The 27,628-nt window shown below is 38.8% G+C and overlaps 2 protein-coding genes across 8 annotated transcripts in view; one reads left to right on the top strand and one right to left on the bottom strand.

Annotated features, from left to right (window-relative positions):
* Window positions 1-20,989, bottom strand: part of NEK11 (NIMA related kinase 11) — a 124,178-nt gene extending 103,189 nt beyond the window's left edge. For 6 of the 7 annotated variants that reach the window (XM_074900641.1, XM_074900640.1, XM_074900645.1 and 3 more), the window contains exons 1-2: window positions 20,893-20,989; window positions 17,398-17,651 (exon numbers count right to left, since the gene is read on the bottom strand). In XM_074900641.1, the coding sequence (XP_074756742.1) occupies window positions 17,398-17,564 (167 nt within the window). In that variant the 5' untranslated portion in view covers window positions 17,565-17,651; window positions 20,893-20,989. Of the gene's footprint in view, window positions 1-6,047; window positions 6,103-17,397; window positions 17,652-20,892 lie in introns of those variants that run through there. The other variant, XM_074900639.1, reaches the window with a different exon arrangement.
* Window positions 20,990-21,316: 327 nt separating this feature from the next.
* ASTE1 (asteroid homolog 1) lies at window positions 21,317-26,714 on the top strand. Its single transcript, XM_074900637.1, has 4 exons — window positions 21,317-22,737; window positions 24,598-24,808; window positions 25,733-25,928; window positions 26,206-26,714. Exons 1-4 carry the CDS (start codon window positions 21,439-21,441, stop codon window positions 26,498-26,500), a joined length of 2,001 nt encoding a protein of 666 aa, XP_074756738.1. The 5' UTR covers window positions 21,317-21,438; the 3' UTR covers window positions 26,501-26,714.
* The last annotated feature ends 914 nt before the right edge of the window (window positions 26,715-27,628 follow it).

Below are 27,628 nucleotides of genomic sequence, written 5' to 3'. Positions count from 1 at the left end.
CTCCCTCTTTCATATAGATTGTGTCACAGAACTGACAAACAGAATGATTCCTTGTTAAACACCACTTAATACAAGTTTCTTGTATACCCAAGACAGCAATAAAAGCCTGATGTGTTGATATGTAGGGATAGCTTGTCATTGTTGTCACTCAGTGATTTTGTTGCTGTCATCAGCTGTCAGACAACAAGACAGGTGTTTTTCTTATTTAAATTAATTCCTAGAATAAGAAATCAGGAAAATGTACTTTCTGGAAATAAGGTATTGGTTTTCTGCTACACAATGCTAATCTATATCCAGAGTTGGAAGTCGTTTGTGTCTAGAAAGAAAACTTGTCATGCAATCAAAATTAAGCATATCTTCATGCCACTGGTATATGTGTATAACGTTTCTGTAGGTAGATAACGTTTGATTTTATTGCATTTAATATGAAGAAAATAACTAAACATACTTTCTGCAAAGCTTTTGATATCTACTTTAGTAAATACACTTAAAATTTAAAATGCATACTTAAAAATCTCTATATTGATAAAATATTGGCAAAGAAGTTATGTCATTGTCTCAGAAGTCTCACAGAGAAAATGTACAGAGAAATGTGGTTCTTTTCTGATAACTTCAGAAGAAAAACAATGAAGCTAAAAGTCTTCAGTGAGGAATCAATCTTTATAAATTAACTATACTTTTCAATACATAAACCACTTTAAAGAGTGCTTAAATTCACTCTACCCCATTTCAGTATTTACTCAAGTAACTTCTACTCAAACATGCAGCTAAAATGGGCACTTTCTATGATGTACAGGACTCCTAAACTAATTCAATTTGGCATTCCTGGTGATGTCAAATAGGCCGAGAGATCCATAAACTCACAGTCTTTCTGCCATTAAAAAAAAAAAAAAAAAAAAGTTTAGTAGTCATAAGAAAACAACAAACTTTTCTTAGCTAAACAATCCTGACTGCATTTCCCCTCTACCAAGAGAATCTAGCTCTACACTTTGGAGACAAAGTGTTTCTGTGATCCAACACACCTTTTAACATTGGCTTAGAATAAATAGCAACTTACCATTGCTCATAATTCAGCCATGGTACTTGTGTATCATCTGCTAAAAATCTGTATTCATTGAACAGTTTAGAAACATAGGTAACACAAAGTATTTTAAACAAACCTTCTGAAGCATGTGACATGAATGTTTATTATGAATACTGGGAATAATAGACTCTTCTGTTAAGATTTTTGTCAAGACGCCACCTGGAATATACATGTCCATCTGAAAGTCTAGGGTTTTTGTAAGACCGGCTCTTACGTTTTCTGCCACTTAAGCTCAAGTATTAAGCAGGATTTAAAAGGTCCAAAACTATTTGCATGAACTAAGAAATCATAAATCTATTGCATGAACTAAGAAATCATAGATTTAGGTGACACATGCAGAAAACAGGTAAAATCACTAAAATGTGGATGCCCTCCAAATACAATACTTAAAACTTCCCCTTTTGATATAATGCTAAAAGACACGTACTAATTTACTTATTATTATAAATTCCACTTAATTTAGAATACATACACATACTCAGATCATAGATTCAGACAATAATTTACATTGGAAAAGACCTTTAAGATCATCAAGTCCAACTGCAAACTTAACACTGCCATGTCCACCACTAAACCATGTCCCTAAAGATAAGATAAAATGTCAGTGAACACACCACTAGAAAACTTTGTTATAGAAGTGCTAGCAGATATCTTAACTTAAATACAGAACAACAGCTTCCTGATTTTAACTGTGTGGAAAAAAAACCCTAGCCTTGAAATGTAATGGCACAAAGACACTTTGAACTTGATCTTGAACTGACCACAACTGAAAGAGTCTTGTAGTGAACACCTTCTCATCCTAAGAGTAAAAAGCTCTGGCTGTTACTGTTTACATCTACCTGGGAAGAAGCTGGGTCCTGTACAAGCAACAGCGTACTTCCCCTCAGGGTGGGAAAATAACATGAGAGATAAGCCCACTCCCCACAATCCAGAAAGCAGCTGCCCTGCCTCTGCAGTGCTCGCACCTCGGGAGGCTCACAGACCTTTCCTGGGAATACTTTCTGGCTTTCATCAGCAAAACCTTGCTGGCTTGCATTGTCACACTTTGAATCCCAGCCAGGCCAGCACACCGTGTCTGAAAGCGCAATAACATAGAGCAAATGGGGATAAATAGAGCAAGGCTTAAAACAAGAGAAATATAAGCACAAAGGTGGAATCCTCCAGGATATGGACAATAGAGTGGGAATCCCTTTTTGAGCTTTACTACTGACTGACAATATGCCACAGCAGTGTTTATCTCAGTCTATTTGCACTGATCTAAAATTAAATGTTTTACAACCCATCTGGTATTTGTTTACATCAATGACATACTTTATTATTATATAATTTGGTTTATTGGATCAGATGTAATTCTTAAAAGAAGACAGCCTTTCTCAAAATGCACTCTGTTTATTGAGTAAACTGCAACATGAATTATTGACTCGGTACATTTGCTTGCTGATAATGAAGTAAAATAAATATAACTCTTTTAATGTCAAGAATAAATAGGTCTAATAAACTACCACAGAGAAGTTTTGCTCTAGGAATACATGATCAAAATTTGAAGTTTTTAATTAAACAGAAACTTCATTTTACACAGAGAGTTTTTCAGTGAATTGCATCCTGAGATTAGCAAGACCTGCTAGCAGGTAACCATCATGCAAAGCTGGGAATTTACCATTCCATTTAGCTTGTATTTCTGAGTCATCAATATGGAGAGTTGTGGCATAACCCATAACTGCCTATTGTATTTCTATCCACTAACCTTTGTATGACTACCTCTTATGTATCACCTCATACTGGCTCTGTAATTGGATCTGAAATTAGTCATAAACAATAAAATTAAAGGAGTGCCTGCTAATTAATGATGTCTTAAATTCTATTTATCAAAAGGCAAAGAGAAGGTATGGTTCTACAAATGGAGACCAAAATGAAGAAGAGGTGACAACGCTCACACACAAATCCTGTCTGCACGACAGCTTTCACAGTAATAAAACTGTTTGGGAAATCCAGTAACAAGGACACGATGTGCATACAGATAAGATGAAGTCACCCGTCATTACTGCTCCTCACAGTCGGTTGCTTTCTAGAGTATTGCACAGCTGATGAGATTTACATGTTACAGCCAGCAGCATAATTCTAAAATAAAAATTTTAGATTTCTGTTGGTATCTTCCATACTGAAAATATTTTATTACTGAAATATAATTTTTGATACATAGTCCTGCCTATCCCAAATTTAAACTGTCCTTTCTGTACAGTTTACATCTGGATATTACAGGATCCCTTTGATTTGATGTTCCACTGTGCACATGACATACTGCTCAGGTAAAGTAACTTGCCTGCTATCAGAGGTTAGAGTTTCTTCACGTTTCCTTTCAGACCACTCGCCTTTGCACTTCTGCACATCCAGATTTTATTTGCAATTAGGATACTTTACTGATGTCACATGGTTCCCTATTGCCTGGAATCTACTTCCCCCACTTCAGCTGGTCTTCTAGTTCCATTGTAACTTTCAACTAATCCTTACCTATCGTACATACAGCTATCCTGTCACTAATAATCTTAACAGATTTCTCTGCCTGGTGTCAGTGACTTTCCTGCAGTTTACACCTTAGTAACAAAAATTCAAATAATCATTCTTTACATCTTATCCATTATATCTGGAGCACCAGTATCTGTATGCTCTAGCAATTTAAAGACATTCATCTATCTGTTAGGGAAGAAGAAGCTGGTGAAACCACGAAATGCAAAAAATCAATATACACAAATCAGTCCTACCTAGAATGAATACTTGGTTTTAGCTAAAGAAAGAAACACTCACAGTAAATTAAGAGTGCTGGATTTCTGTAGGAAAATCAAGATTACCACACTTCCAATGAAAAACAAACCATGAGTGCTCTTTGCTATTCCTACTTACATGTATATGTTTCCTCATCAACCAAAACATTTCAAACCCAAGTATTACTACACAACTTCTTAAATAAAATCTTGGGTTCCTTTTATCATTCCCATGGTCATTACTGATTTTAGTCAAGCCATAAATTCATTTCAATTCTAAGTATTGCTGCACAATTCCTTAAATCAAACGCTAGGCTTCTTTTGTCATCTCCATGAACACTATTGATTAGTAAAGCCATAACAGCCATCAATGAAAGCTTTTTCCTATCCTCCAAAATAGTCTATTCATGCTTTTTATAAACATGCATGCTTTTTATAAACATGCACAAACACTGAGAACTAATGCCCAAGTTAAACACTAAGAATTCAATTGATATATGAGCACTGTAGTGTCTGTAGATGGATTTAATATAATTTCATTTTCTGAATAAGCATTTTAAAGAATTTAGCCATGCTTAAATATCTTTGAATAGTGATGAGATTTCATAAATTTACAAGTGAAATGGATGATTCACTTTTCATCTCCATCAGCAAGCCACAATTATAGCACCTACAAACATTTTTCAAGATGCTTAATTTTCAAATGTTCTAATATATGCACTAACACTGAACATTTCAGGTCATGATGTAAACAGTTTATGGTTATTTGAAAATTAACAGTTCTTAATTAGTAACCCAAAGAAATGTAGAATATATTTTCTGGAACATGAAAGAGAACACTGTTGAAATAAGTTAGCTTCAAGGAATACAGCTTATAACATTTTCTTCTGCACTGAGCAAAATCTCATATATACAAAGGGGCATATTTCAAATTATTTTTGGTCAACCATATGTGCCAAAGTTGGAAAAAAATCAATAATTATAAAGCAAAGTACTTATGTTATCCTTCATACAACTGAACAAGCCACATTACTACTGCACAAAACTTCCATTGACTTTATTTATTTAGATATTAAAATATATTTATTTTGAATAATTCTTCAGAACATTTTGGGTTTTCATCTACACTGATTAAAAATTACAAAATAGAAGTGGACATTGATTAATAAAAGAAGAATTTTCCTCTAAAGCCATATTTTTAAAACCTAGATTTTTTTTTTCCTATAAATGAAAAAATAAAATGTAATTACATCTATAGTTTAGTCATATGTTTCCGGTCTAAATCAAATACTCATAGACCGTGATTGAACTGAAGAAATGTGTGTCTACTCAGGAAAATTATTAAAAATTATGATGGGGTACAAACTAGATACCTGTGAATGTACTTTTTTTAGCAATACTTTATCTCTGCACGTTGCATTATCACCATCTACTGTTCATTCATCCTTTTTTCTACAGCCTAGTCTTGTTTAAGAAAGTAATTAAGTATCATGGTGCCACTAAACCTAAATGTAATTTTAAAGAGAAATGTGACAAGTACTAAATAATTTGTTTATTCTCTGTATTTTTGAAGACTTAATTCCATCAAAAATCAAATCATCTAAACCAGACATTTCTCCATTGCTATTCCATTACATATACTCAATACATTTCACTATTAACTGCTCTCTGCTAATTAATGTTCCTTTGCAGAAAAAGGAGATATCATTAGAGAACTAAAGCTTTGATGCATCATTTTGTTTTCGAGCATTATAATATGATTAAGCATCACATAATGCCATATTACTTCAAGTTGCAGTCTTGGGCTGCACCATCTATCAAAAAAGAATTTTCCTTGTATAGGAATTAGTCTGAATTTTGAAATTAGTTTTAATTAGAAATTTTGAAGAAAGATCCTCATGTCACCTGATCTATATGTATCAGTTTACAGAAAACAGACAATTTTGAAGAACAGGAGTTGTGAAGGGGAACCAGACACACCAATAATCACTATAATATAGCATGCATTCCATAGAAACTCAACTAAAACATTTCCTAATGTAAAATTTGGGGTTTTTTCTGAATGTAAATATATTTGTAAGCAGAATAATGTCCCTTTCAATGTTGCAAGTATATTTATGTCAACAGTATTGTCCCTTCAGTGGAACTGAATTCCCATAAGTAGTTTAAATACTAATTGCTGCAACTTTCACGAGGAAACTCACTCTTCCCACATGTTCCTTTCCAGCAGGCATCTTCTTCAATGTTTATTTTTGATGTGCATTGAATTATCTATGATACAAAAGAAAAAAAAAGCAAGGGAGGAGAGAAAGAGATAAAAGCACAGTTTATAGCTTTACAAAAGCATATTACTAAGTAGTCTACAATCAAATGTAAAGGGCGTCAAGCAATGCTGAGGAAATTGTGTATACCATCTGTCGTTAGACACAAATCTTAATACTTTCTAGTCCTCCTGTGTATGATACTGTGGTCTTAGAAATCAGTGAAACGTGCAATTCAAAAATGAAGCAACTACCCAGCAACACTGAAAAGTTATTTTAGAACACATGAAGGGCACGCCATGCACGTAAGAGAAAAAGTGAACTAGGAATTACTTTTACTAATCTGTCACAGCAGCACAACCAAAAAATAAAAATAAAGAAACAAACCAGAAAAAAATGAAGGAAAAATACGCTGAGTGTCCAGCAAATCCAGAGTTTATTCCACTCACTGCAGCAGTTTTCTCATTACAATGTACTGATTGCAACAAAGAGCTGGAGGCCCGATCTGCATGGAAGAAATAACATCCTTGATGCAGACTTAAAATACCTTGCCAACGAGGGTAAAGATACAGTAGATAAGAATATTCAAATATTGCAAAAACATACTGTATCTTTGAGGCAGGTAGTCACAGTTCAACCTAAAGTAATAGTGCCTTACTTCTCCATCTTACTAAAGCAAGCTTACAAATGCATAAAAACTAAACATCAGTTTCAACACAATGAATGAGACACAAGTGATCTCAAGGCATTTGCTTAATTACAAAATCATTAAATTCTGTCTCTGCCATGCATCTCAAAGAACCAGTAATTCACCAACAATGTCTTAGGCACAATTCTCTGCTCAATGCTGAAAGTGCTACTTGTAAACAATTTGAAAAACAATGACGTCAACCATCAGCACCACTCACTGTCCGCACACAAGATCAGAACATGGCAGGTGCTGCAGCGCTGAGTTCCCGGGAGCCTCAGCTCTGTGGGGTGATATTTTCTTTAAGGAACTCTGCCTCCCACTCACATAAAAAAGACCTAGTTAGAATGAACCCCAGTCAAATGGACAAATTCCACTGAAAATCAAAATGTAGGCTACTTAGTCAAAGAAAGGTATAATAAAAAGAGGGGGGTGAAAAAAAGAAAACTCAATAACAATACCACCAAAGTTCATAATGATGACTGAGCAGATGTAAAAATTGTATAAGACATTGCTGCAGAGGATTTTCACAGGCACCTGTGTTGCAGAAGCTGAACGAAGGATCTGGACATGTTCTGAGTACTCACCCTGTGATTTCAAAGAATCCACATAATATCAAGTCTTGTACTTTTAGAAAATGAAGGAACTAGACATTTTAATACAGAAATTGCTTGTACAAATGTTACTGCTTTTATTATCAACTGAAATTAAATTGTGTTTGATTTTAATATAAGTATAGAATTAAGAGATATTTTAGTAAAAATCATTTATTTTACATTTATAGTACTTTAAATTGAGCAACCGACTGCTACTCTAAAATCCCTGTACAGCCCCGTACCAAGGCCGAAGGGATTGGTCATAATTGTTTAGTAGGAATGGTTAGAATCTAGGTAACAAAACACAAGATGATTTGTAAACTGATTTATAATACATGTATAGGACTAGAAGAACGCAAGTAGTTGTCAAGGTCCAGGATTAATGGGAACTGAGGGAAGTAACCGTAACAGCTTGCAACTACCTGCCAAGAAAACTGTGTCCTTAAGCAAAAGGTAATTTTGGCAGGGGGAGATCGTGACCACCGAGTCATGGACCACCTACTCCCATTACACCCCAGACCCACTTCTAGACATTTCTAACCTTTACTGCACAGAATCGGAAATAGGAGAATATGCTAATGATTTCTTGGAAATTGTATATTTATGCATGAATACTTAATGAATAGGTATGAGTAAGTTCTACATAAGGTGTATGATTCTGGTGCCTGGTACGTGTTGTTGGTGAGAACCTTCCCCTACATGTCCGGCCGTTAATAAAGAAGTGTCTGCTTATCTACATCACATTGGTATCGATAAGTTTTTATCCTGGTTTTCGGTGATACAAAGGTCTTCACCATGGCTGTAGCTTTAAATTGCCAAATCTGTCACCATCACAGGCAGTGTAAAATCTCACATCTGTGCTGCAATGCCAAGCTATCCTGCAGCCTCCACTAGAGACCTATCCAGCACAAAGACTTCCCAAAGTTTCTTACACTGAACTCTAAATAAATTGTTCCAGTGTAAGATGGTCCACTTCTTGAATTCCTGCGTGTTGTAGTGATCAGTTCGGTTGTTCTGCCAACTTTAGTAGAGCATCCCTCTGCAAAGATGCCCGTGTGTGTCTGTTCCCACAGCTTTGTGGTAGCTGTGTAGAAGTGTAGCTTTAGTGGAGAGGGGAACACAGAGCTGGAGCGGGCTCTTAAGGGCAGCTCCTGCCTTCCATACCTGTCTTGTACTTCAGCAGTCACAGACCCACTGCAATGGAGGACTGCAGGTCCTTAATGAAAGGCAGGAGGAGCCCTATAGTGCCACACTGGGCTGCAGGAAAAACTGGACACCAACAGGGATGCAGAAGGTAGGGACTAAAGCACCTTCCCACATAGTCTCTGGTGAGAACTGCTTTGAATGAGTCCAGGGTATCAAACTGGTCTCTGAACCAGTATTGGCCTGCACTAGAAATGATCTGAAACAATTGCAGCCATGGATGCAACTGCCTACAAAACTGAAACAACACATTTAGTTTCAACCTCTAGCAACTTCCATTTGCAGGTGTACTCTTTAACCAAGGCTCAAGAGCATCAGCCACTGTTAGAGGTTTCAGCCAGGACTTCAAAACTTAGCTAGGTCTTGACTCCCGTAGCATTGTTCATAGAATATGAGTGCCATGCTCAGCTACTCAATTGGAAAGCTCACGAAGATTAACTTCTCAAACTGCTCTAGCAAAATCAGCAAGAGCTCTCTGCCAGAGTTCTTACTGTCTCTTATTTGGGGCCAAGAATGACTGCACACCTTAGTAGCAATGGCATTTCAGCGGATACACAGTAGCCTGAGCCATACGTGAAGAAGAGGCACACTTGACTGAACAAAACAAAAGGGGGTTCACTAAGCAGAGCTTATTTTAAAATAAGCTGCAATCAGGAAGGTCCCATAGGAAATGCACCTTTGTTCAGTTTCCAAGGAGATCATGAATATCTGTTCCCAAATCTAAAATGACCTGATGGAATCTAGTTTTAATTTCTAGGTTTTGTTATTAAATGAGGGAGAAGAAAAAAGGAAAGCAGCACAATTAGGGGAACATGCACACAACAACTGGCAGGGAGTAATTTGTTACTGTTTTAATCAATTTAGTATCAAATGACCATTCCCTTGGAGTACCTTCAGAGAAGCAATCAGGCAGTAAACACAGGGATTTGACAACACAGCAATCTGCTCATTGTCGCTTGGATATGCGTAAGTTACAGAACTCTTCCGCCTTTAGATTTTATTTCATTTGTTATAAGAAGTCATAAATAATTGAAAGTCACGTGATAAATTATTCAGCTAAGTGCACTGTTTCCAAGGAATCATAGCATGAGTCTGGATTAATGGTATAATGCAAGTCAGACGCAGAATTTGAGCTGACACCCCACAATTACCACACACAGGAGCAGTCCAGGGAGTTCGGCGCTTCTCAGCGTGTGCTTTCCCCCACGAGGACACATAAGTACCTTGTGAATATTTATGAACCAGAAGTCCCTACTGCCTACTGTGTACTTCATCTGCTTGCCCATGCATGGCTATGAATTAGTGAAACTTAACCCAGAGCTTCCCTTGCCACAACTGATTAGGACATTCATTATCTATAAGTGATAGCACTGTCCTTCAAGACTACTGCTGAACATAAATCTCTGCTATAAAAGACTTTGTCTTTAACCATAATTACCTGTTATAATTAACTGATAATCTACTCAGGGGGACTGGGATAGAAACGACTGCAGGGATATTACTGTTTTCTGTAAAAATGCTGGTACAATCCTGCTATGTTCTTTATACAAACCAAGTTATCTAATTATTTTGGGTAGATCTAGGTCCATGATGTTCAAAACCAAAAGCAAACTTTTCAAAAATTGAGATAGGACTTCTGCAAAACCATATGTGAGTCAAGAATCTGAAAAAAACAAAACCACACACAACTGCAGAAATCCTGCACTTCGAATATGATTTCTAAATTTAAATTTCTCTGAATATACCAGTAAATTAAAAGCTATACTGACACTTTATTTACAAAAATTCATATAAACTGTTTCCTAGGCACAATATCGGAATGCCCTCTTTCTCTTTGTCATTAGAGATTGCATTGAGATGGTAGAATTTTATAAGACAGTACTAGCTTGATAACTACTGAGCTGCTGATACTTTGCCAACAAAACTGGCATTGTATTCATACATGGGTGTGATTTGAATGCCCTATCAATAAGATTGAAATCATTTACATACTGTATGTTAGCAAAGAAGTGAAGTAGATATTAAATACCAAGTACACTGGAAAGTTGCAGAAGAACTCATAGTGTAATTGTCCCACCAGCATTTCAAAATTTTTCCAATTGTCTTAAGTTTAGTAGCCTTGTCTACCAAGGAAAAAAAATGTCAATCACTACTCAACTTCAGGAGTTACTGTCCAGTTTCAACCAAACCTGTCAGAAGGGCAATTTCACAGATCTTAAGATAACCTTACTTAATCTAAGTAGGAAGTGAGAGCCTTAGTGGCCCCTGGATCTTGAAAGTTACACATTGTTTGAGCTGCCAAATGGCCAGTGTCTATATTTATATGATTCATTTCACCTGTACGTGTGCTCAGGAACCACCATGGCTTGACCTGTCTCTCTTACAACCACTAATTAGGGAATACAGAAGGAAAATACAAATATTAGAGGGATACGAGAGGGAAGGGAGAAGCTGGAGCTATGATTAGAGGAAGTAAAAAAACCCGGGACATTCTAGAAAAAAAGAATGCAGTCATAACATGCATGGTGAAAACATACGGCTTTTTGTGGTAGGTTAAGGGAACAGAGGATGCAAGTCTACAGGAAACTAGGCTTCCTTCCTGACACACACAGAACAGCTTGTTTCCAAACTGTAGAACTGACTCCCATGATTTTAGGCTCTAGATGCAGAGTAGTTACATCTACAGTGTATCTAAAGGTTCTGCTAATATTTCGCAAGATTAAAATGTCAAGGAACGATTTCTTAAGCATTGGCCTAGTTATCTTCCACAGCCTCCCTACAAGAACAAAGGTAAACTGTAAACTTCCCTGTTTATCATCCATTTGCAAACTGGACAAAATTACTTCACAGCTCTGAAAAGTGCTTTCAGGTCCCAGAATGTAAAAGGTGCTAAATGCATGCAAAGAGTCATCCTTAATAGACAGTATTCCATAGTGGGCATACATGGGTCTAGAAAAGTTACTGAGTAGCCTGTTTATCCTTTGCTAGTAGCATTAAATTATACAAATGTATAGAAAAAAAAAAAAAATGACACTTAGGTCCAACTTCATTACTGTTGCAATTTTACAGAAGAAAAAAATGAACTAAAGCACATAAGAAGTAGTTTTTACACAAATTAAAGCCACCATTTTTTCTTCTCACAGGAGCCAAACCCAGAGCCTCTAAAAATTTGTGAAACTTCACTAATGGACAACTAGTGATGCGCATCCCCATCAATTGTGCCTAAATTCAGTTCAGACCCTGGAAAAGATTAAAAGCCACAACCAATATTTGCAGGGGCACCCAATCCTTATTTGGACTCCAGTTACATATTAGCTGAATCAGTTTGCAATTTGAAATAAATATTTGCCAGAGCTCATTTTAGAGACCGCTAGAATGAAATGACAGTGTCAACATTAAGCTATTCAATGTCAGTTTTAGTGAATGTACAGTACCTGGCTCAAAACAAGATGATTTACAAATATCTAGAGAGAAAATATTAAATAATGCACCAATCATGCCATCCTGTGTAAAGTGGAATTAAGAAGCTTGCTTTCGTACAAATATGTCTCTAATGTTTAATTGACTTTAGGGTCTAAGATGATTTAAATTCTGACCATAATTTCTTCCAAAACTGGGGGAAACTGAGGATCTCTGTCCTGTGTGGATTGTCTAGTACATGAGAAACTTCTTTCATAGTGAAAAGTCTCCCGGGTTCTGGCCTTTCTCTTTATGAGGGTATTCATTTTGTTCTCTGCTGTCTATTTTCACGTAAGTTGCAGAAACTTCTATCTGTGAGATGTTTAACCCTCTGTCATACTTAGTGAGAATCATCCAACAGGACCAAAACCTCTTGAAGATGTACAGCAGATGGCATAACATTCTACATAAACATGGAAGACAAAGGTCATGCTGCCTAGTCATAAAACTAAAATCAAGAACTTGCACTTTTCTTTTTAGGAAGTTTAATATTATGAAACTCAGAAAATTTATTCATCACACGTCTGCACAAAGCAGATATCTCAGAATGAGGTGTGAACCTTAAGTCTAACAGCCAGTCTGAAACAACCTCATGGTGGCACCATCTGACTCCAGAATACTAATCACTGGTTTGGTTTTCTCCGTCTCCACTGTGGATAACATACCTTGGAAGAACATAAAACACAAGCAATACAAGCAGAGAAGCTATTGTAAACTTAAACGTGAACAAAACCTATGAAAGCATATTTAATAATATACAATGACTTGCAACTATTATTTTCTAAAGTAAAACAGAGTTCATCAACACAAGATGTGGTTTATGACCAAGGATTTTCCTGGCTTAGATATCTAGGTGTTCAGCTATGTCTGTAACTACAGCTGTTTACAGCAGTACATCATTTTCTAGTTGAGACAGGGTAGAATGCAAAATTAAAATGAAAAATGTTTTCAGAGTCATCTAATAAAAAAAGAAGGCAAGATTATAGAAATCAGACAGCACCATGAAAATAAAAAATTACCCAAAAATACAATTTACAAAAAATACAAATTAGGAAGTTAAAGCAACAGGCAAGGAATGTGTCATACAATGCAGCACTTAAGAGGGACTTGTAGTAACAGACCTACCATATGCTACTATACTTGTACTTCATAATCCTATAGAATATGCAACTCAACCATATCACACTGGATGTCTCTGATCTAGCATGATCTCAGAAGGTCAGCAATCCCAATCCCATCTGTACACAGAACTGGACATCAGCATGAAGCTGGCAGGTACTTTTAAGAGAGGCAGGCATTGCCGGCCTAGGCAGCTCTACGTGGAGTTTTATGTGAAAGATGCCTGTTAACTTAAGGCATGCCCCACATTATCAACCCTCTCTCCCTCCCAGCTGAAGCACTCTGCATAACAACTTGCTCACCACAGCTGAGATGCTTGAAGGGTAATGAAGTACAAGGCATGCCCCAGAACTATTCCTAAAATCAAGCAAAAGCTTTGCTGAGCATACACGAAATTACATGATAACCATTGTTAGTCTCTGCATTAACTCATTCTGTAGACATTGCACTAATGAAAAATTGAAAAAGAAATCCCCGAACAGCTTCTGTACCAATATTCAAGATGCTGCTCTTCTTGGGAATTTGTTTCTCATGATTTATTCCTATGCTCTTTCACAGTGCTTTAGACAACAGCAGTTTTCAGGAAACTGTCTGTGGCTAAATTCACACTGTATATCACATTTGCCTCAGCATGTTCTAGATCATCTCTGAAACAATAAAAATAGATTTCTAATTCTGCTGAGGTCATTTGGGACCTGAATATCTCCATTCCTTTTTTTCTGCCAAAGTGCTTTCAGAGCTACATTAAGATTACTCTTTTTAAAGTGTAAGAAACATAACCTCCTAATTTTTCATTCAGAAGTATATATATACTTACCAATGGGAAATATAACAGAAGCAGTAACCAGTATATTTCCATAAGAGATTATTTTCTGATTTGAAAGCAGTATTGAGAATGTGACTTCTAACATATTTTACCACCTTAAGAAACCAGTATTTTAAAAGAGAAGTGTCTACACTCTATCTCATTATGCTACCTGAGCTTTCATGTTCACCTGGGCCAGTACTTTTGACATCTATTTGCATAAAAGTGATAGAAGTTGGAGGAATCCCCTCTTCAATGTACATTTGAGGCTCAGAAGGCATGAATGACATGATACACAAGTACCCTCTAGTGATGAAAGTATGAACTACAGTATTACACTAGCACCTTGGTTTGTTAAATATTGTAGTCACAAAAAGAGACTGACAAAACAAAAAAAGAATGTCATTTGGTACACAGCTTCTGTCCTGAGGGTGGCAGCGGACATGCTCAGCCCCAGCCCTAACAAAACACAGGCATGAAATGCCTCAGGCAGTGAATGTTTGTCCAAAACATGGCCACTCAAAGTTCTCAAAGAAAAATTCTTCAGGAAAAGAAATAAAGATAATAACTACTTAAAGGCAAAGCACACATTCCTTGGTTTTGAGGTTTGGCAGCTTGTGCTATAGCAGCAAATGTCTGAAGACACACATTTCACTATACTGTTAATATTCTAAGAATGGGTTCATTAAGGGTCTTACAAGCTCAGGTAGTTCCTTGTCACCCTACTTGCAAGATAAATTATTTTAGCTGAAAAAGAAAAATATTTTCTATTGTATTTAATGAAAGTTTTCATTAAAGAACATTTTTATAGAAAATCATAGTTAAGGCTAAGAGAGATCCAAAAGCCTGCTGAAAAAAGCTAAGAGCGTAGTAGCCTCTAGCCCTAATCCAAGGAGCTGAGAAGCTGTAACCTGGTGTAGAAGGAAAAAAAATGAAAGAATTATGTCTTGGCTGCACATTTATTCAAGCAATATTGCCAACAATACAGCAAAAGTGAGGCACAAATTAATCAGAAAAAGCCTTTTATCATGTAAATTACTCATTAATGTGTCCATCAATAAGGACCAAGAGACCCCTATATTTAAAGGAATAATGTATTTCTGTCTGAAAAGCACAGTGATACTTCAGACTTTAGAAAGAAAACCTCACAAATTTTATTGGATAAACCCAAAATTATTCACATTTAAATTTCTTTTTGTGTAAGTATCAAATTGATAATGCAGGTACCCAACTTCAAACTCACATACAGAAACGTCAACACTCTGAAAATGTTATTTTGTCTTTGTGGCTTCAGAATCCTAAAGTGTTGTTTTGCTGATTAAGGATACCAAAAACTCAGACACCAGAGTGAAAAGAGTAGGTGTATTTTACTAGTGATAACCAAGTAATGTAACCGTGTAATACAGAAAACATGCAGTAAGGAAAAAAAAAAGCAGAATAGTGCACTGAAAGCAGCAAAACAGGAAAAAATAGGGTAATGCATCAAATCATTCCTACACAAGAGAGAGAATGGAGACTAAGAAAAATACATCACCACTTGCATACGTTACCATCATCCAGGCCTGCAGTGGCTGGGCAGCCCCGGTTACAGCGAGGGTTTGGAGAGCCTGTCCCAGCAAGGGGGAAATCCTACGCGGTGCGTCCACCCATAGGTGAGGCTGCCAAAGTTGCTGCAAACGGGCTCAGCCTTATATACCAGAGATCGACAGGCCAGAATAGCTGGCACCTTTGTTTTGAGTGGAAATATCTGGCTTCATTCTCCTGTTGGTTTCCACCCAAATCCTGGCCAGGGCTCAGGGGGGGAGACCAAGGAGTTTCTAACAAGGCCAGATACTTGGGTTCTCAGCCTTGAACAAGGCTAAACAAGGGAAGTTGGACACCTTCTCTCCTCACTGCTGATTATATTTTGTCTAAGCTGCATCTTTCATTAGCGAGTTTACATCTTTGTTAATGATTACATACCAAGTTAGCAGCTTCAGCTTGGGGCCTGTTGTTCAGGCTTCACTACTTCAATGCTTTAGCATTTTTTACATCAGCATAAGTGCACTGTTATAATTTAGTGTAATACCTACTAGCACAATGGTTTCAGTTATAAAATATACAGGATTCATCTATAGGTCAACTCTGGCTTGGGCCAGTTGTCCAAGCCTTAGCACTTCAAGTGTTTATCAAACAAACTGATAAGACCGGTCCAAATTCAGGCAGGTAAAAAAAATAAAAGAAAATCCAGATTTGCTAGCTTTTTTTTTTTTTTTTTATAATGTCCTGTCAGTTAGGTATACAGCAAATGCAAAGGTGTTTATTGGAATTTCTGTAACTTCCTTCTCAGGTTTCATTTAGACAACTCAATTATAAAAAAATAGGACATCACTACAGTACAGTTTCTTCTGAGCCTACTCCAACAATCTGAGTCCTTACAATGACACAAGATCGATTCCTGAAAGCATCTGATTGTTATAAAAAAACCTTGACCTACAGTAAATAAGTAAGAAATCATCAGCAGTGAAGAGAAGTCCATTGAAATACATTCAGAAATTCTGACATTTTCATGCTCCATTTCAATGCTTTAATGGGCATGTGTAACTGAATGAAGTATTATAGAGCTAGGTACTGCAGCAGCTGGACCTGATTAGATTAAGGATGCTCTTTTTCCACATTTTTAAAAACAGTAAGACAGTGTTCGTAAAGGTAGATAAGCATGGGATGGAAGGCAAATGCCCAGCACTTTAGTAAGTGTTCTGAAGAAAGAACTTCCAGAACAGAGCTTATTTATAAAATAAAAAAGACCTCAAAAGTAAACTATACAATATTATCCACACATATATATTGACATAATTCTGAAATGATAGCTTATAAATTACAAAGCTTTAAGCCTTTAACAAACAATTTTGTTACAAAGAATTGAAATTTGTGAAACCTGGCATATATCTTTTTCCCTGCTTCTTGTCAGGACAATTATAGAATTTATCTCAGTTCTGAGTAAATACAAGGGTCTCTTCCACAGCATGTATTTTACATCAGCCACTTGTCCAAGGTATGATACTAGGGAATCGGTAAGTTATATATATGCTTTTATTCATTTTATTATTTGTTACAAAGCTTCAGAGGTGTATGGGACTATGGAGATGAGGGTCTGAGATTTTCTACCTCCATTCTGTCTTGTCTGCACAAGGAAATTAAAAAGGACTTAGATAAAAGCAAAATGAGGTAGACATACCAGATGAACTATTCTAAGCAAAACCAGATTCAGTTAGAATGCTGAGTCAGTATAAAGTCTGCTCCTATCTTACATCCTCACTAAACACTTAAGGCTGCAACACAACACCAAACTGAGAGATGAGACACAAATACAAAGAAAACATCTACAATGCAAGAAATATGTTCCAAACATTTTTATTTAAAGCATGTGAAGGGTTTACTTACAATTCTTCTTGTTTTGCTTTCCTGTCAGAAACCAGATATACACTTCCAAAGCTTCCACTGCCAAGTTTCTTCTGAATAGTGTATCTTCTTGCAATCACAGCATCTGAGCAAGCAGAATTCAACTGGGCAACAGTGACATGCTTAGCAGTTTCTTGAAATTTCTGCATTTCTCTGTGTAACAGAAACTACACAACTTTCTCTAGAACGTAGCTTTCAAATCCTTTTACTTTTCCATGGAATGTACACAGGAAACACTTGAAACAGAAAAAAATTTGGTTGGTCAATGTGTTACTCTTATTAAAGTCTTCTTTTAATTCTATGGCAGTGCTTAGCAAAACACAAATTAAGTAGAATCATTAGTTGCTAAACTGTGGGCAGCAGACTTTAAAAAGAAATTCCAGATAATGTAGGTGTGACATAGTCAGTCTTCGTCTAAATCAACCTTAAATGAATTAGCTGAACTGGTAACACAGGCGAAATGAAATGCAGGTGCTTATACATTAACTTATTTAAAAGTTCAAGTGCTTTTTGCAAGGAGAACAGTACCTGTATTTTACCCAACAGTTCTCCTAGATATGGCACTCTTCCTCACGTCTTTATACCACCACATTACCTGACACCAAAAATATCTGCATTTCAGGGTACAAATTTAATGATTTTTGCATATACTGAAGCATAATCTCCACCTGTAGTTTGAGTTCACTCCCATAAATAACTGCAAAGCTGTTTTCTCTGCTCTTTCATTTGCCCCTCAGATTTCACCATCTGTTCCAGTGCTGACCTCACAGGCTTCTGTGTGATTCACCACTAATATCTTCTGCAAATTAGACCTTCATGGCTACCCACAAGTCTATGAGACTCTCAATAAAACCCAATTCTTCCAGTTCTTAATTTCTCCTTTGCTGCAGTAACTTCTTTCTTGACCCACCTTTCCAACAGTTCAGCTTTGATTCAGAGTTCTTGTCTAATTGAGATCCTAATTCTGCAAACGTAGGGACTGCAAAGACAAACCTCTAGTGTTTCTGTGGTTTGCAATAACTGACTATGAGTTTAAAATAACTTTGCTTACTCAAACTTACTCATTCCAAATGATACAGAGTAGGTGTTTCACTGCACATAATAAAACAACATTGTTTTCGTTACCTTGCCTTTATATAATGATACTTGCATCATTTGTGCTTGAGGATTCTTGGGAACAAATAAAGATGTTTTAAGATCCTACAATCAGTGCAACTAATACTACTAGATAGTAGCTGCAGTGCAGCATGCCCGCGCTGGGTTTGTTCATTAGGACATTTTAACATCGATGCAAGGACATAAAAAGCCTTTGTTGCTGTTGTTGTTTTGGAGAAGAAATTGCTCAATTTTAAAAGCTGTGTAACTGTTGGTTCCATGTCTCTGTCTTCGCTTCCTAAATGCAGAGCCTAAATGAAGACTACAAATTTGTATCTTACAACAGTGTGTGTGTGTGCGTGCACAAGAACCTGCTTTAATACCCATCTGCTGAGCTGCTGTCACACAGTACCAGAGCCTGACATTGTAGTGTCACTATATCATGAAACACAGCCACATTTTAATTACTACAAGCCATCTTAACAATGATACAAATCCTGTATGTTTTTTTAAACAAAAGCACTCCTGAGATTCTGTTTCTGTATTCTCTTTCAGATAGAAACAGTGACAAAAAATTTTGAAATGCAAATGCTAAGCAAAGAATGTCAGCTAGAAAATGACTTCTTCTGTAACTCCAAATCTGTCTGAATGGATCACACTGAGGTGTGGGGGAAGGGAGGGCAGGAAAATGAACTCCATAAAATATTATGTTGTCAGTTTACATATTTTTCCTACGAAGTTGCTGTTTTATGGATGCCTTCATAAATTCCAAATAGAATAGCTTTGAAATATGTAACCTTTAGAAATAGCTACACTTACAAAAACTGCTGAACTATCTGTTCCCTTTTTTCTGGAGAAGGGTCACTTAACACCCCTCACTTTTAAGTCTTCCTACTTACCTGGGCCACAGAAACATAGCACAATCCTATACACCACAATATCACACTTGAGATCAAGTAGCCCACTGAACCTAATTGTTGTGCTTTATTTCCAACTCTGACTCCTACCTGCTACTCTCTATGCTTCAATTTCCTTTTGTATATAACAATAATGGTAGTAACTACCATATAACTTTGTGAAATGCTTTGATATCTACTGCTGAATGGTGTTGTAAGGCAGAAGCCAGTGACTGATGTTGTGGTATCACAGGCACATTTTAATGGCACAAGAGAGATGGATTGCTGAGCTGCTGCATTTGAAAGAAATACCCTCAAAGAGTCAACATTTAGAGCCTTACTCAACCATGAGGCTGACTGATTCCAAGGAGTATACAAACTGGCAGCCTCTCCTACCTCATCCAAACCTTTAGCCCAACCCTCCTTCTATTTTTACCAGGGTCTATCTTCTGAGCAGGTATTTCCCAAGCAGCAGTACATCAATTGCTTCATTGAATTTCAGAACAACTAGAGAGAACTCAAAGAAATGAACTCTTTAGCCCCTTTTCCTCAAAATTCCCAGTATACCCTATCCACTAACACTCTGGTAAACAGCTTATGTTCTTAGTTTTCTTCACCTCCCACCAAGCCCCATTCCAGAGCCTGGCAGGCTGCTGATGCCAAACTAATGCAATTTCCAGTTTGTAACACTTTTTTTATTTTTCCTTCTTCTTTGGCTAGAATTAAATCTCCTTCCTTTTTTTGTAAGCTAAAGCAAAGTTGTTTAGGGTTTCATAGTTCCACCTACACACGCTAAGCGCACAGCACCTCCACTTCTTCCCCTGACCTTTCTTTGCTTAAATAAGTAAAACACTGTTTTTCATTTCCTTTACATAATCTTCAAGTTCCTTTAGCAATGGCTAACATACTCTGACACTTTCTGCCTCCAAGATAAATCCTTCTATGCTAATCAAGGCCATTTTCAAGTTCTATTACTTTTTCACTTTATTCTTAAGACGCCCTGTACTACACCATTTGCCGTCCCCTCACCCCTTGCAGTACAAATGCCAGAGTTTTTATACTTAAAGTGCAAATATCCTCACTATTAGCTACCTTGAATTTTTTCCTGCTAATAACTTCACTAACCTGCTCCTTTTATTCATTTATTTATTTATTTATTTAAGATAAAAAAGATGAAGTATTGCTGTTTTTTCCCTTCATTTAAAAATGAATTAACTCCTGAACACTGGCTCAATCGTTATTTTCTGCAACATTTTTGTAAACCTAGCCGAGCCTACAGTAGCATCACCTCAGCTGGCTCGTTTTGTTACTGCTCCGAGAGAAAGGATAACCAAGAAAGATTTTATTAGTAGTGTCAGTAAGAAAGGAGTTTGCAGATGATGGTTAAACAATGTCAAACGTACTCAGGTATCAAAGGGCTAATTACTCTCTCCCCGACACACATTCAGGAACCCGAGATCTTCTGGGATGACCTGAGAGACATTACCTTATTAATAGACCGTGTCAGACTCAGCATTCACGCTTCGGGAGCCTGAGGACACAGACACAGGTATGAAGTGTCCCGGCTTCCCCGCCCAGCTTCCCTCACTGCCGAGGGCAGCATGCCCCCCTTCCCCACCTCCCCAGAGAAGGCGGTGCTCCCGGGGACCCCTCCGGCAGGTCTGCTTCGCGGTACGCGATCTCCCCCTCCAGCGCCCGGCCCCGCAGGGCCGCCTCGACGGCGGCGGCGACCACCGTCTCTCAGGGTCCTCCGGCTCCCCGCGGGGACGGCTTGAGGCAGGTCGCTGCCAGCCCAGGGCGAAAGAGGCCTCGGGAGCCAAACCGGGCGGCGCGGGAAGGCCCCGGACGCCCCGGCGGGCCCGTGTTAGCGGTCCGGTCGCTAGGAGACGCCGCGCACGCGCCCTGAGCGCCAGCAGGCGGGAGGGGCGGAGGAGCCGTGATTGGAGGAGCTCGGCCGTCACTCTAGCGCCACTTCCGGCGGCGCGGCGCCGTTCCCGGGGCTGCAGCGCGGGGCGGAGCGCGCGCCGCCGCCATGGGCGTCCAGGGGCTGACGGGCTTCGTGGAGGAGCGCGGGGCGTTCTTCACCGAGCTGCGGGTGAGGGACACCAAGCTGGTCATCGACGGGAGCAGCCTCTACCACCGCCTGTGCTTCGCCTCCGCCGCCGACTTCCGCCGCGGCGGCGACTACGGCCCCTTCGCGGCGGCCGTGCGCGACTTTTTCGGCAGCCTGCGGGCCTGCCGCGTCGCCCCCTTCGTGGTGCTGGACGGCGGGCGCGGCGCCGACGACCGGAAGCTGCCCACGCTGCAGGACCGCGCCGCCGAGCGGCTGCGGGCGGCCCACGGCCTCTCCCGCGGCGAGGGCGGCGGCCTGGTGCCGCTGCTGACCCGCGAGGCCTTCGTGCAGGCGCTGGCCCGGCTGGGGGTGCCCTTCGTGCAGTGCTTCGCCGAGGCCGACCGGGAGATCGCGGGCCTGGCCAACCGCTGGGGCTGCCCCGTCCTCTCCCTCGACAGCGACTTCTGCGTCTTCGACCTGGTGGCCGGCTACTGCCCCCTCAGCCACTTCCAGTGGCAGAGCGTGTGCGCGGGAGAGGGGCCGCAGGGCTGCTACGTGCCCGCCCGCTGCTTCTCGGCGGAGAGGTTCTGCGGGCAGTTCCACCCGCTGAGGAAGAGCCTGCTCCCCCTCTTCGCCGCCATGAACGGGAACGACTACACGGGCCTGGCGGCGCTGGAGGCGTTCTTCAGCGGGGCGCGCTTGGCGGGGAGGGGCGGGAAGCACGCCCGCCTTCGGGGGCTGCTGAGCTGGCTGGCGCGGTTCGAGCAGCCCAAGGAGGCCGTCGCCAGCGTGCTGACATACCTGAAGAAACACCAGAGGGAGGAAGTCAGGGAGCTTCTGTGTGCTTCCATGGAGGATTACACTCCCTCGGAGGTGAAGCTGGAGGACTTTTTTCACAAGGGGAGGTACGAATGTGAGGCTGCCAGGAAAGCTGACTTACCGCAGTGGGTGCTCGATGCTTTGGCGAAAGGGAAGCTGGCCCCGTTCATCAGCGATGCCCTGATTCTGCGAAGCACCTTCCTCCACGTTCAGGTGGAGAACATGCAGAGACCTAGCGCCCACAGCACAGCTTTGCCCATTCGCCGAGTTATCTATGGGCTGCTTCTGAAAGTACCTCAAAACACCGAAGCTGCTTCTCCAAGTAAGCAGACCAGCGAGCTGCCAGTTGTATGTGAATTTGGCAGACTCCAGAAGGCGCTTAAAAAAACATTTGTTCAAGCAGCAAGCCCACCCGCAGATTTTTGTGATGGTCATGTTTCTTTGGACAAGTTAATGGAGGTAAATGTTTGTCACAACAGATCACAGTTAACAGTGTTTCACCAGTGACAAAAGCTAGTTGGGGCTCATGTTTGCCAACTGCTCGCTAAATGTGATGCCTGAACTAAGCCACCTCAGTAGGTAACTACGTAATACACAGGTACCTACAGGGCTCTCAGCTTGGCCTGCGAGAGTCGAGAAACTACATAGATTGCTTTGACTTTCATCCCTTCCTGCTTTGCCCCCAGGTGTACCAAGACAAATTACACGAAAAGGTGGTTGTGTGTATATGCAGAATTGCCTGAATCTTCCATTCTAAGCCCTACTTTCATCCTATAGATTGCTACACTACACAGGAAAATTAATGAAATTAATTTCATGGAAGTTAGAAAAGGGCAGTTTAACACACAAAATTTATATTTGATCAAGCTATGGATGGTTTAGAGCAATGTTCTGAAACAAAATCTGACCCATGCTTTTTTACCAAAAATCACCATTATTTCATGTATGAATCTTGCAGCTGCCCAGCAATTTTACCTGCCGCCAAGTATGGACCCCTGCTGCTTGCCAGACACAACAGCACCTGAAAACCAGCTTGTAATCAAAGGAAAGTTGTACTAGGTTAGTTTCAGTCACCATTAGCAATTCTGTATATTTAAATTCTAACGATTAAGACTAACTCTTGCTGTGAATGGAAAATAATCTCCCATTCCTAAAGGTGCATAACTGAGGTTTTGTATGCAGTAATTTCTGAAACATCTGGAAATACAATCTGTCTCTTTTAATACTACATATTTCAGCCACATGCTCTATCCATTCCGGCGTTCAGATCAACCGTTAACGCCTCTATGTGTGGGCTGTGCTGTATGGTTTTATCTCTTGCTGGTGACTATTTCATAAAAGAACAAAGTCTATCACTACTATGATCGTTAAATGCTACAGATCCCTATGGATCCAAAGGCCTACCTACAGGTTATTTTACACAGGATATTGTTACAGGCCTTTTAAATGTGCAATATGCAAATATTTTTGTTTGAAAGATCATGTTTTGGGATTCTAAGAAACATTAACGACACCTTACTTTGGTCTTGGTTATGTATGCTGTTTGTTTAATGAATTTGAGCTTCCACCATTGAACAACTTTCCTTACTAAATATAGGGGAATTATCAGGTCAACAGAAGGTTAGAAGGAGAGAGGTTATTCTGCATTTAAAGTGCTCTTTAGGCAAAACCGATTTCAGTTTGTCTTCTGTGGGGTTATCTGCTTAAGAATATGCAAAACCATCCTAATCAAGGTTGACAAAGCACTCGAATTGCAGCTGAACAGCCTGCTGCGATTCTTCATGCAGGAAGCTATGGACAAAGTTTATAAGACCACTTTTTAGAAGTAGCACAACAAAGAAGGGAACATGTGCTAGGAATTAATACATTGCAGGTGAAAAATGCAAGCTTTACACTTCACCTTTCTTTGTGATTGTGTTTCCAACATACCAAGAACAGACATATATATTTAATTGCTGTTATACCAAAGTCATTTTAATGCATTAGTGGTTACAGGATTTTCCACCCAAGTCAACTTTCACGTAGGAGTTTTAAGTCAAGTCACCTGATTCAAAGACAACTCTGAAACCTCTTAAAATCTAACATCAGGCAATTGTAAAAAAATTACTTTATCTTTCTACCTAACATTTAACTATGTAGTCTGTAAAGCTTAAGTAGTTCTAAAATATTTCCTCTTCAGAGTATCTGTGAAAGTTTAAATTTATCGAAAATAGGAAGTACTAGCTAGTTTAAACACAAGCTTATTTGCCTTTTGGAAGTGGCTCACGACAAATAAAGTCTCTTACCTTTATTTTTCCACTCCAATTTTTCAATTTTCAGATGCCCATGACCTGCCGTCAGATGCTTTTGCTGGAGACTCTAGGAGTGAAAATGAGTTTCTTAGAATCTATCCCCAGTCACTTACAATTGCCTGTTGCTGTAACATGTTACTGGATACGTTGTTCAGAACCAACAGTTACATTGCATCAATTAAAGGCTTTACTTTTAATGGTAGTATCTGGAGAACTGCACAGAATAACAAAGGATCCAGGTATGTCTCCAAAGAATACAATTTTAGGTGTTCAGCTATGAAAAAACCTATACCAATTCACTTTTCCTAATTCACTTTTCCTCATCTACACTGAGTTGTCCAAATTCAGATGAATTAGCATTGATTTACACTATATCCTGAGGTGTCATGTTCTTTGCATTGATGCAGAGCAGAGAAACAGTGCCTGCCATCAATTTAACATTTTATATACGTAAAACAGTACTTTGCCATCTTGTAAAACATTAGTTTTTATTTCTAGATGCTTTCTTTAGGACTATAGGATTAATTCAGATATAAAAGCTACAAAAAATAAGTTCAACACTCGCGCATCAGAAGAGAATAACTGATCAATGCATTCAGATCAAAGATTTTTGAGTTTTTCTAAAATAATCTGTACTTAAAAATGCTGAGTTGCACAGGTGCCCTTTATCTGCCTGTGCATTGTAAGAATTTTCAAGTACTCAATTATCACAGAAATTCTCCCAGTAATACTTATACCTGTTAAGAGTTACGGTGGCATTTCCTCTAGGACTCCTTCATTTGATGGCAAGGATGACACATGCCAGGGTTAGACAGTTTCTTTAGGTTCTACTGTATAGACTGGACTGACATGGTTACTGCCTGCATCCCAGGTGGGTGGGAGTAAGATGGAACTCTTGTTTGGAATTGATCCACTCACAGAACAGCATAGCTAATTACTTAAACAGAATTCCTGATTTCACAGTTTCATATTCTCATGGATACTCATACTTGAATTTTGACTCAATTTTACATCTTAAAGTTCAGTTTGAGACATTTGAAAATGTCACTAATGCTTCCTGAAATAGAACTGGAGGTTTGAACACCCTGTACATTGCAGATACCTTTTGTACTTTTCACAGCAGAGCATTCATTTGCATGTCATTTTTTTTATTTATAACCTAGATACCACAGTTTTATGTGCTGAAGATGACAGTATTGCATATAATGAATTTCTAAAATGGAAGGAAAAGAAATTGCAAAATAAAGACTTTGATTTAGATGCTGCACATAGCTTTTGCCAGTGGCAGTGCTGTCTTCAGATGGGACTGTATCTCAACCAGCTACTCTGCACTCCTCTCTCTGAGCCAGACTTAAGTAGGTAAGGACATTTCAAAGATCTGCTTTCTACATAAGTCCCTAATGGAATGTGTTCACGTTCTATTTTGCATGTCAAACTTTTGGCCTATTTTACTGCATTTGAATACGTTCTTTAAAGATATTAATATGGACAAAAATAATGAAAAGAATAGGTATCCCTTAGAAGTCCTCTGTTGCATACTGTATAGTTAAGATATGTTTTTTCATTAAGCAGCATGGTTTTGTACCTGTCCTGCTGAGGTGTGATTCTAAATGAGGATTCTCTTTCCTTTGAGCAGGCTTTACAATGGAACCCTTGTGCACAGACTCTATCAAGAGCTTAAATCAACGCCTTCAGTGGAAAATCTGTTTAGTTTATCTCCAAAAATTACTCAGCTTTATCAGGCTTTGTTAAATACAGTGGAGTCAACTGTATCTCCAGACTTCTTTCAGAAGACGACCAAGACCAAATCTGAGTCCTGCAAAAAGAAGAAAGTATCTAATAAGAAAAAAAGAGCCATCAGGCGTGCTGTACCAGAAACCCAGCATTTATGCAATGTTAATAGATTTGCATCACTTGGAGTGGATGACTGAAAGCATTATTCCTGGAATAATTTTTAATGCTATGCAGATGGAAGAAACTATTAAAATATGGGACTGTAGTCAGATTTGCTCAGCTATTTTCACACAAGTTTCTGATTCAATCTTTACCAATGTTCTTGCTTTGGGGGATTTTTTTATTTACTTTTTTTGTAACACTTATAAAAGAGGTGCTGTATAAAAGCTGTAGTGATTTGTTTTTCTTTAAAGGTATCAGTCTAATTGAAAATGAGAGCAAGTTTGTTCAACATTTCAGAGCTGGACTACTCCTAAACATTTATAGTTGACTATCCCTCATCTCCTCAAACACTTTTAATTTCAAAGGAAATCCTATTTTTAAATTTGTTTGAGGAATACAGCGATTACAATCTTGCAGATCAGATTAAATGGAAATTGACAAGTTTAAAAACATTGTAGAATCAGTCTTTACCAGTATTTGTTCTTTCAGGGAGAGCTGAGTAAACTGTGCTTGCAGTATTATAGGTACTGAACTATACTTGGGGAGAAACTTCAGCTTTTATCCCCTTCCTCACCACCCCCTTTACTATGTTTAAGTAAAGAGTTAAATGCTTACATGCACACACAAAGCCATCACGTGGTAGTAAGTTTTCAAAGGTTTGCTAATTCAGAGTAAGTGTACAATCTTCTGCCATTATCAAACTGTGGTCAGTAAAGTTAAGTTTTCTCTAATGGCTATACTAAAGTTACAGACCTGTTTAATCTGCCCCAATGTATGCTAAGTTACTTGACAAAACTTTACTGAAAAACTTTTCATCACTATCAGTGCTTTGTATTAGCTAACTTTCCAGCAAAATGAGTCAATTTAGATGCTTTTCTTGTAAAACTGTTGGTTTTCCAGTATCTTCCCCATGTGAAGTGTAATTAACTGAATGTCTGGTTTTTCAACTTCAAGAATATATATACCTTTTTTTACATTCAGGAAAATCATGATTCCCACCTTTAATCATTACAGTTTTGCCCTTTACTTACCGGGATTCAAGCCTGATTGGTGCCTCGTGCTCAGTTTGCAGCCCTGGTTACATCAGCTATCTTGACAGCTATCCACGTGGAAGTAACACACTAGATCTTGTGACTTACAGGAAGGATCTCTGGTGTCATACA

This window comes from Athene noctua, chromosome 2 (assembly GCF_965140245.1).
Source record: "Athene noctua chromosome 2, bAthNoc1.hap1.1, whole genome shotgun sequence".
Classification (NCBI taxonomy): Eukaryota; Metazoa; Chordata; class Aves; order Strigiformes; family Strigidae; genus Athene; species Athene noctua.
This window is presented reverse-complemented; position numbering and strand designations above follow the sequence as displayed.

What these genes read in the sequence shown, in the direction of transcription:
- ASTE1 (XM_074900637.1), top strand. Translation starts at nt 21,439, where the DNA reads ATGGGCGTCCAGGGGCTGACGGGCTTCGTGGAGGAGCGCGGGGCGTTC. An exon ending in CTTTGGACAAGTTAATGGAG is followed by an intron (nt 22,738 to 24,597) that starts GTAAATGTTTGT and finishes TTCAATTTTCAG; the next exon opens with ATGCCCATGACCTGCCGTCA. An exon ending in TCTGAGCCAGACTTAAGTAG is followed by an intron (nt 25,929 to 26,205) that starts GTAAGGACATTT and finishes TCCTTTGAGCAG; the next exon opens with GCTTTACAATGGAACCCTTG.